Raw genomic sequence first — 20,584 nt, 5'->3', positions numbered from 1 at the left:
TTTTTATAATAGCAGATTTTTTTCTTTAGCGATCAATAAAACTCTGATTAAAGATAACGATAAAATTATAAAGCCATGTAGCGAATCAGTGTGATTTCTAATACGTGCATAGTTATACGAATACTGAATGTGTAAACAAAATTCTTTTTGTAATATTCTGTATTAGAGTAAGTATATTTGGTCAATATTAATAAGTTCACATTTTCGACTTCTTTAAGATTGTTAAAAAAATCATTTTCAGAAAATCTTAATGGATTCAAAAAAATTGCAACTTCCAACTTCTACAGGTCAATCTCTCGAAAAAATTTCGCGTCTTCTGGGGATTAATTTGTCGAGTTATGTGGGCAGATTATATACTTTTATACTTATTGTATTATTTTCCATGTTAAGTCAAATGTCTTGGAACAATAATTGCACTGGATATGATGAAGAACATCTTATTAAAAAATTCATGGTAACATTAGAGTACATTCTGTACTTTTTCTTAGTTCTGACAACGATGGGCACATCTATATTTCGTCCAAAACAATTCGCTTTTCCTCTCCAAGAGATGTTCATCATTGACACTATATTTGAGTAAGAATTTTTTTTTATAAAATTGATTGACAATTTGAAGTCGTCTCTTTAAGTCGACATTTAGTCAACTATTTCTAGTATGGTTTATCGTCGACTTTAACTATCGATTATGAATCGACTTAAGGTCGACCATTTTCAGAATATTAAAAGTCGTCTTTCGACAAAGCGAAATGTCGATTAAATTAGACATTTTCAATTAAATTAGGTATTTTCAATGATTTGATTGATTTAATTTCATTATTCTTTAATTGTATTATATGTAACAATCAGGATTGGGAAGTAACGCGTTACTTGTAACGCCGTTACCGTTATAGTTACTTTTTTTTGGTAACGGATTGGTAACGGCGTTATATTTTTTTTTCTGTAACTGTAACGATAATGTTACATTTTTTTTAGTAACGATAACGATTTTAAGAGTTACTTTTACCGTTACTTTTCATATTTTGAAAATACTTATGACATCGTACTTCTGTCATATTCAATTTTTAGTCATCGACCGACATTCATATAAAATTCGGTAATACTTAGGATAAAATTTATTGCTCTGAAAGGTGTCTGTGAAGCTGGCACGACAATCTACGAATTTCAAAAAAATACTAAGAGTTCTGATAGCACTTTTCATAGTTCTACAGTTCCTGATAAAAATTAAAAAGAGTTCCGCATTCCTTATATTAAAAAATCGAAAAAATGTGCTAAGTTCGCGAATCTAGCACGACACTTTTCCCTCTAAAATATCGCGTTGAATATTATTATTTTTAGAAAGAGTTTTCGATAGTTCTGCTATAGTTCAGCCTATATATGCAATTTCAGATCGATATTCCAAAAATTAATAATTTTTTATAAATTTTTAATGTTCTTGATCAGCACAACACTTACAAGTAAATCTACGGAAGTGTCACTCACCGATTTTAATGAAACTTTGCACATTTGTAGAACTATGAAAAATATTTGATACGTATTTTTTTTTATCGATCAAGGTTCGCTCTGAAACTACTCTTCAAATGTATGTAACTGTTGTTATTCATTTAAGACAGCTTACGTTGGCAACATTGTTTTTGCGTAAAATTTCGAAAATCTGATCTCAGAATTGTGATCAGCGATGTCGAAAACTTTGAGAAACACCAAAAAAAAAAAAAAAATTCAATTTAATATTTTTTTACAATATTTCCATGCCCTACAGGGCCAAACAGAACACTTTGTATGTAGGAGGCCATATTGGATCGGCCATTTTGATTTCCATAATTTTAACATCAGATTCAGTTTTAGCGACCTCAAAAATCCACTATAAGTATTTAATTTTTTGAAACATTTAACTTATTCTACCTGGTGCATAAAATCCACCCTCTACATTTAAAGGGTAGTTTCAAGAGCGAATCTTGACTGATAAAAAAAATACGTATCAAATATTTTTCATAGTTCTACAAATGTGCAAAGTTTCATTAAAATCGATGAGTGACACTTCCGTAGGTTTACTTGTTAGTAAAAATATGTCGTGCTGATGATTTTCTCTAGTTTTAACGACAGTTCTACAAGAGTTCTATCCTTTAAAAACATTTTTGCACAGAGTTCCGACCGTTTACCATTTTATAAATAATTATTTAATTATTTAATTATTTTTAAGAACTATAGAACCTAGAATGAAAAGTGCTATCAGAACTCTTAGTATTTTTTTATTTTTTTTGTTTTTTTAAATTTAAATTCGTAGATTGTCGTGGCGGTTTCACAGACACCTCTGAGAGCGATTAATTACATCATTGGTCAATCACAGTTATTCCATTCTTCTGAGGAATGGATGTGATTGGCCAGCTTTTAAGTTAGTTTAAGTTTGACGTAACATCGGACCAGAGCGCATAAAAAGAATGTATATTTAGCTATATTTATAAATTTAATGGAAATTAAAATTTTTTTATTTACATGTGAAGTCACATGTTAAGCTTTAAAATTTATTTCTCTTTAAATTTTTTACGGTTTTGTAAATTTAAAATAAAAAATTTGGGTAATTATCTAGAAGAACGGCAATCTCACCGATGACTTTGACCTTGACATATGTGATCAAGGTCATGATCCTGAGGTCATAACCTCCAAAAAGTTTTAATTGGCGGTTATTGTTTATTAAGAAGTTATTACAAATTAATAATTAACAATTTAATTCTGTAGTAAAAACATAGTAAAAACATGTATTAAATGCACAATGGATAATTATGCATAAAAGGGCCCCTCCTCCGATTTGGTTTATTTTTAAATATGTTATAATAGGGCAGGTCTTCTCGAGTAATTTCATATATATATATATATCCGACCCTTATATATATATATATATATATATATATATATAAGGGTCGATATATATAAGGGGACTCAAATACTTTCTGAGATATAAGCTGAAAAAGGATAAAAATAATTGTTCTGTTTTATATAGTTTGGACACACACACGCGCGCGCGCGCGGGGAGTGCAAGGGGGCCTTCGATCCCTCACTCCGCCGGTAGGCAGAGTGGACCTCGCTTTGCCACAATCGATACATGCTGTAAAGCCCCTTGCACAATGCTAGGCAACAGGCAATAAGAATAGAAATAATATCTATTCTCTGCTCTTATTATCGAATATTTTCTGTTCCGCGTATTTATTGATGAATAGTTTTTATTCTTTATTTCTATTGCCTGTTGCCTAGCATTGTGCAAAGAGCTTAAGTTGTAAAGCGAAGTCTACCCTGTCTACTGGCAGGATGGTGCGGGAGGGGGGTCCGAAGCGTTTAACGCTTTATTTACGCTTTGGCGTTTCAATTTACGCTTCTTAGGAGCTTCGTTTACGCTTCTATTACTCTTTCCTTACATTCGACTTATGCTCCGAATATTCATTTTCGCTAGGGATTCATTTGTTATATTTCAGGTTGTATGGCGTAAAATTTTCGAAAAAGGATATTTTTCTCGCACATTTGCAGGATGCTGCAATAATGATAGTGGCACTACTTGTTATGATGAAATATGCTTACGATATAATCGCGACTAATTCGTATCAATTGATATGCTATTTCTTGCAATCGTGGTATTCGATAGTCTGTCTGCTATTTATGGATGGATTATTTACCCATTACATCAACGATATGTATTTAAGGTTTCGCGAATTAAACAAGATTGCGATACAACGTTCAAAAGAGAATTTATCGATTATTTATGTCGACTTTATAGCGAATTTGAACATGTGTAATGAATACAGTTGCACTGTAGTGACCAAAATCCGTTTGATTCAGCATATTCATCATGGATTATATATTTTGGCGACAAAGGTATTTATATAGATAGATAATATTTATTTTATCTCTTAGAAGTTAGAAAGGTGCTTTTAAGAAGCGTACCAGAATCTGTATTATACAATTGTATGGTATACCTGTATTATACCAATATTATACAAAACAATACAATATAAAATCATACAATAAAACCCCATATCCGGACCTAGCCATTTGCGACCTTTACATACTGATATTCTTTCCTCCCTTTCGCTTATCTCTTTCCTATTTCCGTTTCTCAGTCTTCATCCTTCCCCTCCCTCGTTCCATCTTGTTACTGGGAGGGAAAGTGATTTTCTCCTCATATCCTGTCTAGTAGACAGTGTCTACTCTCTTTTCCTTCCTCCATTTCTCTCTTCTTCTTCCTTACTTTCCATATTCAATACTGCAATCAAAAAGACTAACTCTAAATACGATTGGAGGCCCTATCACGGCCCTATTTAGGGTTCATCTGCCACTGTTATTAGCACAATGGGGATATTATTATTCATTAGAAAGATCTTGAGAAATGTGATCACTTTATGGTGTTGTGCTCGTCGATACCGTTTCTCATGGAAGGCTAATCGGAAGCCAGCATGCAGTATACCTTCACCGGCACTTATTTGGTCAGCTGGTATGGGTAAAACTACTCTCTATAAAAATAGGGATGTATGTGGGAGGAGATCAGACATGTCTATACGCCCATTTAATCAACGAACGACAGAATCCATCCGTGGCAATGGCATCAACACATATCCTGTGGAGAGAGCATTCACACACTTTTCAACCCAACGAATTAGATATTAGAAAACAATATTCATGGATTAGAAAAAAATGTGAAGTGCAAGTGGTTGGATCGAAAATCGAGTCCGAGTTTTTCGTTTTTCGGGCAACTGCTCTAAAATACTAAGCTATCTAGATCTCACACTTAATGTTACTTTTTAATACAGTGATATGCGGCTCCAAAGCGATGTTGGTATCTTGCTCGATGGATGCAATGCTGATTGCCACGAAGGATCCTTGATAGATCGCTCGCTGAACCAAATAAGTGTCGGTAAAGGTATTCGTGTGCACTGCTGGCTTCCGACTGGCCGTCTGTAAGAAACGCCACCAACGAGCACAATGCCATAGAGTGACCATATCCCTCAAGATCCTTCTAGTGAATAACAATATCTCCATTGTGCCAATAATAGTGGCGGATGGACCCTAAATAGAGTCATGGCAAGCCTCCAGATATTCTATCCTGGCTTGTAGAGGTCGCTCACTGATCAAATAAGATTTGTTCCCTCCAAAAATTCCATCCTTCTAAAATCCCCTCGCTCTTCTCCCATCTCTTTTGTTTTTGTTTGATCTTCCTTTCCTTACTCCTATGTTTTCAATTATCTAAGTTTTATTTATTCTCTATATATCTTTTCAATTATCTAAGCTTTATTTATTCTCTATATATTCTTTTTTTCATTTCATATCCACTCTTTTCCTGCTCCCATCTGTTGCTTACTACGATTTACTTTTCCTTCTTCCTTTTTGCTCTCTTCCTCTCTAACATCCACCACCTATATTTCCTCTTTTCCATCGTCGAGTCTTGATCTTATATCCCATTTATTTTCTTTCTTTCTTTCGCCCTCTCTTCCAATAGCTCCATTCTCCTGCCTTCCATCCTTTCTTCCTTTCTGACCGCTATTTATTCTTCTTCTTTCCCTAATCTCTATTATACATAATACCTTTTCAACTTCTTCACTCCGCATTTTTCTTCCGTGAATAACTCTCTTACATGACTTCCCTCCTTGATCCTTCTCACACCTATATCCGTCTCTCATATCTCACATCTCTTATATCTCTTCACATAAACAATTTCTCGTTTATCTTTCAAATTCTATTCTGCTTATCGCGTGCAATCCTTTTCTCATTACTTGCTTCTCCTGTGTGTATTGCCGCCTTTATTCCTTCCTTCTATCTCTCTATCTTGTCTCTATCAAGCCATGTTTTTGGGGCAACTGCTATGTACCTTTCCATATTTATCTCTATCTCACCGACCGTATCTCTTCTGTTTTTTTCATGTTCTCATTTTCCTTCCCACATTTTCGCCTTTCTTCTTTTCCGTATTATCGCCTTTCTTCTCTTCCTCTCAACTCCGATTCTTTCTAACCTTTCTCACTCGACAATTTCATTTAATGGTATTTCCTGAAATTCTCTATTCCATGCTGTTTTTCATTTCCCATGTCCTTTTTTTTATGCTTAATCCATTTATTCAGTTTACTTCATTCCATATTCTTCCTTTCAGCACCCTTTCAGCAACTCTTCCTTGCTTCCAAAACATTTTAACACCTCGACTCCTCATAATGACAGCCCTCCGACAAAGGTATTTATATTATATATATAATTATATATATATATATTTTATATATATTATATATATTATATATATATATAATATATATATATATATATTATATATATATATATATAATATATATATAATATATACCCATATAACATATCTGTTATGTAACTGTTATATTGTTGAGTGGGAAATTACAACTAACAGTTATATAACTGTTACTTGGTGTTTGCTGGGTATATATATATATATATATATATATATATATATATATAATCTGCAATTTATTGATTATATCATAACTTAATAAAGACAATTTTTAAACTAACTTTTTAAAGACATAGTTAATATTTATATTAAATAATATATCATAAAGAACTATATAATTAATTAAAGTTATTTTCAATAATTTTCATGTGTGTATAAATATATTTTTACTTCCAGATTAATACAAATTTTGGTCTGCAGCTTTTAATCATTTCTATTATATGCTTTAATGCTATCATTATTCTTCTGCATGATATGTATCATAATATGAAAACAGACAGTGAAAATAACGAGATCTTAATTTTTAATATGATCTTCATATTTTGCTATGGTTTTCGATTGTTATACATCAGTTTTGTTTGTCAGCGATCTAAAAATGAAGTTGAGTATTGAATTAATGTAGAAATATATATAATATGATATAATTGTGTATATAGTATATACCAGGTTTGATAAAAAAGTAACGAGAATTTTTAAATTGCGCGTGCTGTATCTTGTTTATGGAGTCGATTCTTTTTTGTATTAGTAGCACTGCCAGCGACGTACGTATTAATTTTCAGGCAGCTGCGACGCTTAGTTTGTGTTTGGCAAGCGAATGAGCAAGACGTACTTCAGTGTTCGGGGATTTTTTGTGTGATGAAATGTCAGATCAGAGAATTTGTTTGAAATTTTGTGTTAAAAACGCAATTAAGTACAGCGAAGCGTTCAAAATGTTAAAGAAGGCCTTTAGCGATGATGCTATACCACAAGTTTATGAATGGTATAAACGCTTTCAGAAAGGCCGAGAAGACATCGAAGATAACACGAGATCTGGGTGTCCTAGCACGTCCACCAGTGATGAAAACGTGGAAAAAATTAAAGAGATTGTTAATTAAAGAGCTTGCTAATAGAAGAATCACCATTAGAGAGGTTGCTGAAGAAATAGGAATTTCATACGGCACATGCGAAGCGATTTTTGCTGATGTTTTGAACATGAAACGAGTGACAGCAAATTTGTTCCGAAACTGCTAAATTTTCAACAAATATCGCGTAACTGCTAAATTTTCAACAGCATCGCGTAACCATCGCTGAACAAATGCTTGCTGATGTCGCTGTTGACTCAGACTTGCTCAAACGCGTTATAACTGGTGACGAAACGTGGATATATGGCTACGACGTCCAAACGAAGGCTCAATCGTGTCAATGGAAGTTTTCTGAAGAACCAAGACCGAAAAAAGCACGTTAAGTCCGGTCAAATATGAAGGTCCTTCTAATCATTTTCTTCATGGACTACAATGGAATAGTTCATCACGAATTTTTGCCGCTTGGTCATACAGTCAACAAGGAGTACTACCTACAAGTTTTGCACAATTTGCGCAATCCGGAGAAAACGACCCGAACTTTGGAGAGGCAATTCGTGGACTTTGCACCACGACAACGCATCGGCGCATACCGCTTTGCTTATCCAACAGTTCTTAGCGAAACACAACACTGTTGTGATGCCGCAACCACTCTATTCTCCAGACATGATCCCCTGTGACTTTTCCTAAACTCGAAAGGACATTCAAAGGACAACGTTTTTCAACAGTAGATGAGATAAAGGCGAAATCGCAAATCGAACTCAAGACGATACCTAATGAGGCGTTCCACCAGTGTTTCTCAAACTGAAAACAGTTGGCAGAAGTGTATAATATCACAAAGGGACTACTTTGTTGAAGGGGATGAGATAAAAATTGAAAATTAAATAAATACTTTCTGAGAAAATTAAAAGTTTTCGTTACTTTTTGAAACTGTATATATATATATATATATATATATATATATATATATATATATAGGGTGTCCCATTTTAAGTGTCTACTCCAAATATCTCTCTCATTTTTTATTTTAGAGAAAAATGTGGTTCAGACATGTTTTGTATGGTTTCAAGGGGGCCATAAGATGGTACTATTGATTTGACCTTGAAGAGTCATTTGAAGGTCACGTAAAGGTTACCTCAATTTTTTAAAATGGCACTCCTTATTTTTTATTACATATTCTTGTAGCTGATATCGAGAGCTTTCCAAAACACTCTAATTAAATGTTTTTTCGTGAAGTACTTTTCGAGTTATAAAGCTCCAAATTTACAAACTTTTTGTAATTTTGGGACTTTATAACTCGAAAAGTACTTCACGAAAAAAGATTTGATTATAGTGTTTTGGAAAGCTTTCGAGGTTAGCTACAAGAATATGTAATAAAAAATAAGAGGTGCCATTTAAAAAAATTGAGGTAACCTTCATGTGACCTTCAAGGTCAAATCAATGGTACCATTTTATGGCCTCCTCGAAACCATATAAAACATGTCTGAACCATTTTTCTTTAAAATCAAAAATGACAGAGATATTTGGGGTGGACACTTAAAATGGGACACCCTGTATATATATATGTATAACTAATCCTATTGTATATTTATTTACGCAGTTCAATCAAATGGGAATAATTTTGCATGATGTTTTCTTGGAATACAAGTCAATGCAATCTGAAGTAATATCACATTTATATATATGGATACATTTTAATAAATATTTCTTTATTATATATAAAATAATATAATATAATAAAAAAAATTAATATTCCTTTATTACATATAAATTCTATTATTCAGGTGATACATTTTTCACTTCAATTAATCCACGAAGATTTGACATTTACTGCTTTTGGATTGTATGAAATCAATATTTCCCTTATATGTTCCGTAAGTAATTTATGATAAATAAATGATTGGAAAATCCATTTCAATAATTTTGACCTTGATATATGCTATTATAAATCATGATCTTGAGTAGCATAGGGAAAATTTTTAGGTTGTCGCTTTGTTTTGTTTAGTCGCTTGTTGTTTATTAATAAATTTAAAATTGTGTAAAGTGAGATTCTAAGATATTTACTTTAATTTCTCACTAATAACTTTAATCTTGACATATTTGTTGTCTAGACCATTATCCTGACTAATCTTCAAAAAGTTTTAGTTTGTCAGGGCCATAAGATGGTGACAATGATTTGACCTTGGAAAATCATTTGAAGGTCATGTGAAGGTCAACTTTAAAATCTTAAATGGAAACCCCCATTTTTTATTTGGTATTCTTGTAGCTGACATCGAGAGCTTTCCAAAACACTATAATTAAATGTTTTTCCATTAAGTACTTTTCGAGTTATAAGGCTTGAAATAATATCTTAATTTACCATAAAATATCTAATTGATATTAAGAAATATGTAATTTGCAATTAACATTTACATATTTTTTCTTCGAAGCAACTATGTTTTTTCTTTACACCAATTGATTCCTCTCATTATTTAGTACATAAAAGTATTAAGGTAAGATAATCGAAAAATGAATATTTTACTAGATATTTTATGTAAAATTAAGATATTATTTCAAGCTTTATAACTCGAAAAGTACTTAATGGAAAAACATTTAATTATAGTGTTTTGGAAAGCTCTCGATGTCAACTACAAGAATATGAAATAAAAAATAGGGATTTCCATTTAAGATTTTAAAGTTGACCTTCAAATAATTTTCCAAGGTCAAATCATTGTTACCATCTTATGGCCCCCTTGAAGCCACACAACTTTTGTTTGAAACATTTTTCGATTTAACGCAGTGTCTCTGAGATATTTGTGAGTGAGTCCTTTAAAATGGGATAATAGATAAATACCCTGTATGTGTGTATATACAGGGTGTCCCATTTTAATCCATCTAATCGAATATCTCGAAAACCAAGCTTGAAAGAGAAAAATGTTTTAGACAAAAGTTGTATGGTTTCTAGGGGGACATAAGATGGTACCATTGGTTTGACCTTGAAGAGTTATTTGAAGGTCACATGAAGGTCACCTTCAATTTCTTAAATGGAATCTACATTTTCTCATTACATATTCTTATAGCTTATCTCGAGAGCTTTCCAAAACACTATAATAAAATATTTTTTTATTGAGTACTTTTCGAGTTATGAGGCTTGAAATCATTTCTTAATTTAACATAAACCGTAATATATCTAGTAAAATATTCATTTTTCGATTATCTTACCTTCATACTTTTATGTACAAAATAATGAGAGGAATCAATTGGTGTAAAGAAAACATACAGTTGTTTTTAAGAAAAAATATGGAATTGTTAATTGCAAATTACATATTTTTTCTTAAAAATAACTATGTGTTTTCTTTACACCAATTGATTCCTCTCATTATTTTGTACATAAAAGTATTAAAGCAAGATAATCGAAAAATGAATATTTTACTAGATATATTACGGTTTATGTTAAATTAAGAAATGATTTCAAGCCTCATAACTCGAAAAGTATTCAATAAAAAAATATTTTATTATAGTGTTTTGGAAAGCTCTCGAGATAAGCTACAAGAATATGTAATGAGAAAATGTAGATTCTATTTAAGAAATTGAAGGTGACCTTCATGTGACCTTCAAATAACTCTTCAAGGTCAAACCAATGGTACCATCTTATGTCCCCCTAGAAACCATACAACTTTTGTCTGAAACATTTTTCTCTTTCAAGCTTGGTTTTCGAGATATTCGATTGGATGGATTAAAATGGGACACCCTGTATATACATATATATATCAAGAGACACGGTAGTGTCTCGCGCCAAGTTCATGCGAAGCATTGCGCGGCACACCGTGTATCTATACGCGAGTCGGACAGTTGAGAGTAACTTAGATTATCGGATTTCAATAACGGCTGAACGGATCGAATTCTTACTAGTCTTAATCGATAGAGCGAGTTTGAATTGTATAAAGAAAGTATCTTTCTTTTTGCGCTGCGTGATCTATTAATGGAGATATCATAATGCAAAGTCGAAATATGAAAATTTTCAATTAAGAAACGTCTTTATCATTATCATCATCATGGTCGTCGTCCACGCACATGTACACAACACATAGAAAGAGAAAACGTCCTTTTCCTACTCTCGACAGAAGATTGCGCTAGCGACGCTTTTCGATATTAATGACATGTGTCATATGTGTCATTAGTGACATGTATCATTAACCGCATTTTGAGTAGTGATAAAGTGCAAGTTATAAATAATAAATAATTAAATTATTAATTAAAAATTGGCAAGAGCCAGTACGGTATGATAATTGGAATAAGGTAAATAAATATATATATCTATTTTACAAGCTAAATATAAATATATATAATATATTAATTATATATATATATATAAAATGTATATTATATATACTTATTTTATATATATTTTTATATAATTTGCTTATATTAAAAGAGTATACATATATATATATATATATATATATATATATATATATATACATACTTTTTTTAATATAATGTCTCTTAGCAAATTAGACTAAAAAAAGAAGTGATATAATCCCCAAAAACTTACCTTTTTAAAAAAAGGTAAAAAAAGGGCGCCAAGTTCATGCACTAATTGTATCCAACTGTCATATTGTCTACAAAAATAGTGATATAAAAAAATTGCGCCAACTAAGAATAAAAATTTGTACAAGATAAATAGTAAAAAAAATTTTAATTAAAAAAAACTTGGCGCTGCCAATAAAATTGGCATATATTCCAATTAAATATATGTTTAACAGCAAATATAATTGCTGGACATTTATTATTAATTCTCTTAAGATCTTCTGGATTTGTAAATTTAGACTTTTAAGCTGAACAATTTATTAATAAAATTGGCAGCGCCAAGTTTTTTTAATTAAAATTTTTTTTACTATTTATCTTGTACAAATTTTTATTCTTAGTTGGCGCAATTTTTTTATATCACTATTTTTGTAGACAATATGACAGTTGGATACAATTAGTGCATGAACTTGGCGCCCTTTTTTTACCTTTTTTTAAAAAGGTAAGTTTTTGGGGATTATATCAAATAATATATATATATATATACGGTGGGCCATTTTAATCGATGCACTCGAATATCTCGAAAACAGCACTCTTCAGAAAGAAATGTTTCAAACAAAAATTGTAGGGTGTGAAGGGGGACATAAGATGGTAGCATTGGTTTGACCTTGGAAAGTCATTTGAAGGTCACATAAAAATCACCTTCAATTTCTTAAATTGAACCCACTATTTTTCATTACATATTCTTGTAGCTTATTTCGAGAGCTTTCCAAAACACTACAGACAAATGTTTTTTCATTAAGTACTTCTTGAGTTATAAGGCTTCAAAGTTTGCAGTACTTCGATATAAAATGCAAAATATCTCGTAAAATATTTAGTTTTCGGTAGTCTTACCCTAATACTTTTATGCACAGGATAATGAGACAAAACTATTGGTGCAAAGAAAACGCATGATTGTTTATAACAAAAAGTGCATTGCAAATTACACATTTTTTATCATAAACAATCATACGTTTTCTTTGCACAATAGTTTTGTCTCATTATCCTGTGCATAAAGTATAGGTAAGACTACCGAAAACTAAATATTTTACGAGATATTTTGCATTTTATATCGAAGTATTGCAAACTTTGAGCCTTATAACTCAAAAAGTATTTAATGAAAAAACATTGTCTGTAGTGTTTTGGAAAGCTCTCGAGATAAGCTACAAGAATATGTAATGAAAAATAGTGGTTCAATTTAAGAAATTGAAGGTGACTTTTATGTGACCTTCAAATGACTTTTCAAGGTCAAACCAATGCTACCATCTTATGTCCCCCTTCACACCCTACAATTTTGTTTGAAACATTTCTTTCTGAAGAGTGCTGTTTTCGAGATATTCGAGTGCATCGATTAAAATGGCCACCGTGTATATATATTTTTTTTTTATATAATGTATTATTGCATATGCATTATATTGCTATGTTACTGCAATATTATATTATAATATTTTTGTATAATATTTTTGGCGGATTTTATTGTTGTTGCAATTTTGCCGTGCTATATGGGATATAGAAAAAGAAAGAGCATCCAGAAATATATATATATATATATATATATATATATATATATGTATGTCTTTTTTAAATTCTGGTCCTGATTTTTTATAGGATAATATATAGAGTATGAGAGTCTCTCTCCAATTTATCAAAAAATTCAACGGTTTAGCATGTAGAAAAAATATTATATTGCTATTTCGAAATGCGAATTATGAGATTATATGCCAAGATCATGATTTAGGATTGACTTTTTTAATTGATTATTTACCAGATCTGTTTTCATTTAATTTTTTATATTAATGATGTAAAATTTACCTGATGAAATTTTCTTATATAGATTACTGGAGCAGTAGTAACATATCTTGTCATGGTCATTCAACTTGACACCCCAACAAAATTTGCAAATCACAATGTAACCACTACGTGAAATTATATTGATGATGTAATTGGCTGCTTTTTTCGCAAAGTGATGCACAGATAGTCGAAATCAAGATTCACGAAAGACGAGACACAAAAAAAGAAAGATGTTGATTGTAACCCAGTGAGAAATCATCAATTAAAAAAACATCGAATCAATTACTTTCCACTACTTTTTCATTAAAGAGATCGGTTGATATAAATGTTTAAAATTTAATTAATTAGACGTCTTTGTGTTTTTTCAAATCAAATCTAATATAAGACATTTATTTAAACATCTATTGGTCGTTTATAGGACATCTAAGATATTTATAAAACATCTATTAGTTACTTATTAGAAGTTTAATAATCTCTATGGCCGGTATTCATAGTCCGATTTTATATTTAAGATGGTCTTAAGTCTGGTCCGAGGTTAACTTAAGATTTCATTCAACCAATCAAATAGCTGCGTAGCATTTCAAGCTCGAACTTAAGACAATCTCAAATATAAGATCGGACTATGAATACTGGCCTATGAGTATGTTTACACGGCAACGTTAATCAGGTTTAGTAACAACCGCTGTTGTAACTACTGGTGTTATATGCCGTGTAAACCGTGCTTTACGCCGATATTATTACACCAGTTGTAGTAACGTTATTCCTGCTAAAAGGAGTAGACTTACAAATCCGGCTTTAAGAAGACATGTAAACGCTATGAAAATTATAACAATCGTATTGTCAACCTGAATAATCAAGTAACGAGTACTAGTATACAAAAACTGTTAATAAGTTAAAGTATGTAATGTGTAAGTATGTAATTGCTATGTAACTGCTTGTATTGCTCCTTGCGTGTAAACGAACATCACTTTTAGGAAGTTATAACTACGATTGTTACTAAACCAGATTAACGTTGCCGTGTAAACGTACTCTATGGCTTACATTTATCTGATAACAGGAATAAACACATATTAACACGTTCATGTACGTGTCGAGACATGCATTTTTTCATATATGCAATGTGTTAAAGTATTCCTGTTGCATAAATTCATGTATTAAGGCATTCCTTTGTTACCAAGTGTATTTTAAAACTTCATATTATTGTGCCTTCAGGGGCACAGGGTATGGAATGCCGTCAAAAAGAGTTCTCTAAAGGCTTCGGTCCGTCAGAACAGTTATCAGAGGATCCTTCTTTGTAGTAGTTTTGTAGTAAAATAATATCTTCTTTTATCTCACGAGGGGAGGGCGTGAACTTTGAAACACCGATTTTAAAAATATTTTAACAAAATATAATACTCGACCAAAGAGTACTTGAAGAAAGAGAGAGAGCAATGCTTAGTTATTTTTTAGATAGATTAACTGAAAAAATATGATGTATACCGATTGTATACCGGTGAATTTACACCTATCAGCGAGAGGACGGCATTGCTAGACGGGGTTAAGCCCTACTATGCTGCGGATTCATGATTCGATCCTGCTCCTTCGTATTTTTTTCATTTCTGATACAACGTGCAATATTAATGTAAAATATAATTAATTTAATGAACAATTTCGTATTTTACTCCTCCTACATACATCTCCAGTAAGCAAAATGTTAGCAGTCTGCTAGCAGCATGCGAGCAGATTCAAACAGAATATTGCGGCAGATTGACATCAACTGCGTCCGCATTAAGCTTGGGTTCTACTAGCAGAATCTGTCAGCATAAACCGACAACAGATTGACAGCAGAAATCGAGCGGAATCTGTACGTGTAACTTGATGTTAGATTGTCAGCAGAAACCGAGCAGAATCTGCGTATGCAACCTAATAGTAGAAATTGATAATAGAAACTGCGCAAGATTTGCGCTTACTTTTATTAATGTTATATAAATGCAACAAAAGACTTATTACAGGTGCTAAATAACAATATTATCGGCAAGTTAATTACGATTTTCTTCTAAAATTATATATATTCATATGTTATATCGTAATATATATTAATGTAATATATGTTATATCGTAATTATATCTCATATAGCGAAGGACTAATTCAATTTAATTAAATTAATAATAAAGTAAATGATAAAAGTAAAGGTAATTTGTAAAACTTGAGATGTAATTTATTTAGAATTAAATTCTTGCTTTATGCCTCAAATAGGCAGTACATGAATAATTTTCCATTTATCATATTGATTCCAATCAGTTTAATATTCTGAATCTCATCTGCTTATATCAGAAATTAAAATGATAGAAATTAAAATGATAATTACTATATTTTTAGTTTTTTATTCATATTCACGACTTTATATATATTTCTGACAGAAATTCAATTACGAGAAAGTACACGTAGCTCACGTAGCGGTAAGTGAAGGAACTATCGAATCATGCAAACCTTGTTTCGTTTCTGCCGTCAATCTGCTATCAGAGATTGTGTGCACAGATCCTGCTCAATTTCTGCAATCAATCTGACATCAAACTGTTTTGCGGAGGTCCTGCTCTGTTTCTGTCGCCAATCTTCTATAATAATTTTATACAATTTCTGTTAGATTTTTGCCAACAATCTGACATCAAATTACATTATTCACATTTTGCTCGATTTCTACAATCAATTTGATATCAAACTATGTTGCGCAGATCTTGCTCGATTTCTATCCGCCATCAATTTGCTATGATAATTTTAAACAAATCCTGTTTAGTTTTTGCTATAAAATTATGTCAGCAGGTTTTATAACATTTCTGCTGACATTCTGTTATTATTATTTGATATAACAAATTTTTTATACAATCTACAATCTTACTGTCGACAAAAATTTGTAGCAGAAATTGACAAAATCTGTTTGAACAGACTTTGCTGACTGGGTCCCTATCTTTACTGAAGACTCTATCAGAATCCATCCGCCACTGTTTTCCATCTTCTTCTTCTTCTTTGGATTTGAATGGCCACCTCCGATCTAGCAGAGATCGGCGTATTCAGGCCAACAACGGGTTAGAGAGAGTAGGTGATTTAGTGGATTAAGAGATAGTGTGCTAGGGAATTGTTGTGTTCAAAGTTGGAGGTTGCAGGATTTTAGAAAGGAAAGTAAGACATGGATAACCCCGGAGAAGGGTTTAGCTAGAATTTCTTGAATCCGATATGGTCTTGTTAACTTCTTGAACCTTGAAAGGTGTTTTAAAAGCGTTGACCTCTGTGCGTCGAATAAGGGGCAGTTCCAGAAGATATGGTCTGCGTCCTGAGTGTGGAAACCGCATTGGCAGGACGAATCTGCAACCAGATTACAGCGTTTGAGACTGTAATTGAGGGCGTAGTGGCCACTTCTGATTCTGCAGCATGTTACAATGCCTTCTCTGTTTGACTCAAATTTGTGAAACCAGGGTTTTGGCGTGATCTCGTTGAAGGAGGTAAAGTACCTTATCCCTTTGTATCTACCTTGGATTTTAAGCAAACGGGAGGAACTTTCTATGTATTTTCTGCGAGGAATCGAGAAGAAATCGGAGTGAGGGAGTTGTTTCTTAGTTAGTTTTCCTGCCGAAATAGCTGTTTTTGCTAAGTGATCTGCGGTTTCATTACCCAGTATGCCCGTGTGTGCCGGGATCCAGACGATGGTGTTTTCGAGGCCAGCCTGCTTGATGTCGTAGAGCTTCTGTTTGATGGCGAAGATGATGTGGTTGTACGAGTGGGCCAAGTTGACCGAGAGAAGTGCTTCAGTGACGCTTTTAGAATCAGTAAAGATAACAGATTTGGTGACTAGTTTGGAGAGAATATAGTCAAGGGTGTAAAGGATGGCAAGGGCTTCTGCGGAAAAGATAGATGCGTAGGGTTGAGTTTTAAATAACAGCTGCAAGTGAGGGGAGGGGGAGTATATGGCGAATCCGACATAATCATTGGAGGTATTTTTGGAAGCGTCTGTGTAGAAGCATGTGCAGGAGGCAATAAGAGAGTCATAAATTTCCATGAAATCGATTTGAGGAATAAGAGCGTTCTTAATTTTCTCTGCTTCGATAGAGGGAGTAATGACAATTGAAGAGATGAAGATGAGAGCTTTGTAGTCTATGGAGTATACAGCCGGATAGTCGAATTTCATGATGTGATATTTTAGACGGAGGAGAGAGCTAAAGGTTTTGAACAGGAGAAATTTTTCGGATGGATTGGTCTTTCGAGATCTGCGTGAGTACCAGAGAAGTGCGAAAAGTTTGTCTATGAGTGGGTGGGAGTCCAGAGCAAAGATTTATAGAATGTATTTAGAGGTAAGGAGTTCAAATCTGAATCTCAGGGGGCCTTCCCCGGCTTCCGCGAGAACAACATTCGTAGGAGTAGTCTTGCGTAGACCTAAGCAGGAGCGCTTGTAGTTGGATACTCTCAAGGTGGCGCATGGAAGAGTGGTTATTGAAGGGGAAGGTGAGGCAGCCATACTCCATAGAGCCTCTTATTAGGGCTCTGTAGATATTCAAGAGAGAAGAGGGCGCTCCTCCCCACCAGGTGCCCCTTAACGTATTGAGTATGTTAAGAAGCTTTGAGCAGCGGGTGGACAGAGAACGAATGTAGCTGTTACCATTAAGGCGGTAGTCAAGAAAGATTCCGAGGAATTTGCAAGAGTCGGTTGAATGAACAGTGGAGTTTGCGAGGTTAATAGAAAAAGCGCAAGGGTCTATGTGCTTCTTGGTGAAAATCATTAGAGAGGTTTTCGAAGGAGAAACAGACAGGCCTTTAGATGTAAGGTATTCGGCGGCTTTGTTAGCCGAGAGTTCTAACTCTGCGAGCGCTTTATCGATGTGACGGGAGCTGACAAAAATGGCGATGTCGTCAGCGAACTGAACTATTTCACAGTCCTCTCCTATGTATTTATTTAGTTTCGATACGTAAATGTTGAAAAGGAGGGGGCTAAGAATGGAGCCTTGAGGGACAAGCCTTTGTAAGAGTAACGTGCATCGGAGATGTCTCCGTTGATTACGAATTGAAGCTTGCGTGTATGAGTGAATGAGTAGATGAACTGGCACAGGATGGGGGGTAATCCTAAATCGACGAGGTCAGAGATGAGGATGGAGGGAATGACGTCGTCAAAAGCATTAGAGAGATCTAGGAAGAGGCATGCGGTGGAGGTGCCTCGAGTAAAACTTGTGTGGATTTCCGTGGTGAGGATGGACAGATTGTCCTGGCATGACCGGAACTTGCGAAAGCCGAATTGTGTGGGGGGGAGTTTTTCATATCTTTCCATCCACCAGTCTATTCTGAGGAGAATAAGCTTTTCGAGGATTTTGAGGCAGCAAGAGGTGAGTGAGATAGGGCGGTATTTGCCTGAGGATGTTTTGGGAATGAGGTAGACCAGCGAATGGCTCCACGACTCAGGGAACTCTCCGGAAAAGAAAAGGTCATTAGACAGCAAAAGAGAAAGATACGCGGTGGGGAGGTTGGAGAGAGTGAGATAGTCTATTTGATCCAATCCAGGGGAGGACTTCTTGTTTTTAAGGGAGAGAATTACGTGTTGGAGCTCTTCAGGTTGAAAGGGGCTGTCGAAAATGTGACAAGAGTGAGGGCGAGATGGTAGGAAGCAGGATGAGGGGAGTTTGTGAAGACATGAGGGGGGGAAATGGAATTGATTAAGTCCAGGATAGCGGGCGGTATGTCGCTGCTGAGAGGAGGAAGAGATGAAGGTGAGCTGAGAAATCTGTTTTTGAATCTTTTTGCAATGCGCCACAAGGCGGAAATACTGGTGGAAGAGGTGATAGACTCACAAAAGGATCTCCAACCCGTGCGTTTAGCACGCCGGAGGATTTTTTTGGTGAGTGCTTCTTGCTTCTTTAGGTTGAGGTAGTTGACGCTAAAAGGATGTCTGCGGAACGCCTTGAGTGCTTGTTTCCTGAGCCCGACGGCTTCAGAGTATTGCTCGTTCCACCAGGGGGCAGGAGGGCGAGTGAGTTGAGAAGTTTTGGTTTTCGTGTTTGATTTAGCTTTTGCACGACTTGGAGAGGGAGAGTCGTTAGTAGGGAGTTTGTGTGGAGAGAGTAAGGTGATCATAGTATCTCTGAGAAAGTCGCAGAAGGTATCGTACTTTTCCGTTGGGGAGGAAGCTGAATCGATGCGGTTGGAAAGAGAGGAGAAAGAGAGCGAGAGAGTAGTGAGGAGGAGTTTCCTGTTAATCTTGGAGGTCTGAAGTTTGTGAGAGAAAAAGGATCGGGATTGGACAGGTTGGTTAACAGTGATTAGAGAAGGAATGTGATCGCTACCTAGTGAGTCGTCGAAGGAGATCCAAGTGCAATAAGGGGTCAAGCCAGAAGAGACAAAAGTGAGGTCAATGACTGAAGATGAGCGAGTGAAATAAGAGATGTATGTAGGGGAACCGTCATTAATGAAAGAGAGGGAAAAGTCATGGGAAGTATCAAGTAAGGAGACACCTATGGAGTCAGAGCGTTTGCAGCTCCAAGAGGTGTGATGTGCGTTGAAGTCTCCTGTGATGATGATCTGTCCAGAGGATGGAATTGAGTTGAAAAGGCAAAGGCAGAGGGACTGGATGGATGTCTGTAAATGGAAACGATAAAGATGTCGGTGTGAAGAGAAGAGATTTTGGCTGCGACAGCTTCGAGGGTCCCGTCCAGGGAAAAAATGGAATCGAGTTTTGTAAAAGGGATAGATTTGTTGATTGCCAGCAGGACACCACCTGATTTATTGGAGGGGCCGTCCTTCCGTAGTATGTGGAAGTTATTTAGGAAGAATTCCTTATCTGGGGAGAGCCATGTTTCAGACAGCGCGAGGATGTCGTATTGGTCGCTGATTTGAACGAGGGAATCCCTTTTGTTGGATATGCCATGGCAGTTCCATTGGAGAAGTGTAAAGTTGTTGTGAGTAGACTTGTTGACCATACTAGATAGGTGGAGGTGGGGGAGAGTT

General features: G+C 34.4%; 1 protein-coding gene across 1 annotated transcript; it reads left to right on the top strand.

Annotated features, from left to right (window-relative positions):
• Nucleotides 1-250: 250 nt before the first annotated feature.
• On the top strand, nt 251-13,936 carry LOC109610598 (putative gustatory receptor 28a). Its single transcript, XM_025406124.1, has 6 exons — nt 251-576; nt 3,465-3,861; nt 6,626-6,829; nt 8,888-8,950; nt 9,072-9,161; nt 13,667-13,936. Exons 1-6 carry the CDS (start codon nt 251-253, stop codon nt 13,754-13,756), a joined length of 1,170 nt encoding a protein of 389 aa, XP_025261909.1. The 3' UTR covers nt 13,757-13,936.
• Nucleotides 13,937-20,584: the final 6,648 nt, after the last annotated feature.

The sequence above is a fragment of the Camponotus floridanus genome, unplaced genomic scaffold, assembly GCF_003227725.1.
Source record: "Camponotus floridanus strain SB8 unplaced genomic scaffold, Cflo_v7.5 scaffold133, whole genome shotgun sequence".
Lineage (NCBI taxonomy): Eukaryota > Metazoa > Arthropoda > Insecta > Hymenoptera > Formicidae > Camponotus > Camponotus floridanus.
This window is presented reverse-complemented; position numbering and strand designations above follow the sequence as displayed.

Excerpts from the sequence above, each read along its gene's own strand:
- LOC109610598 (XM_025406124.1), top strand. The coding sequence starts at position 251 with ATGGATTCAAAAAAATTGCAACTTCCAACTTCTACAGGTCAATCTCTC. Across the intron at positions 8,951-9,071 it reads ACAAGTCAATGCAATCTGAA|GTGATACATTTTTCACTTCA; the intron begins GTAATATCACAT and ends TCTATTATTCAG. Across the intron at positions 9,162-13,666 it reads ATATTTCCCTTATATGTTCC|ATTACTGGAGCAGTAGTAAC; the intron begins GTAAGTAATTTA and ends TTTCTTATATAG.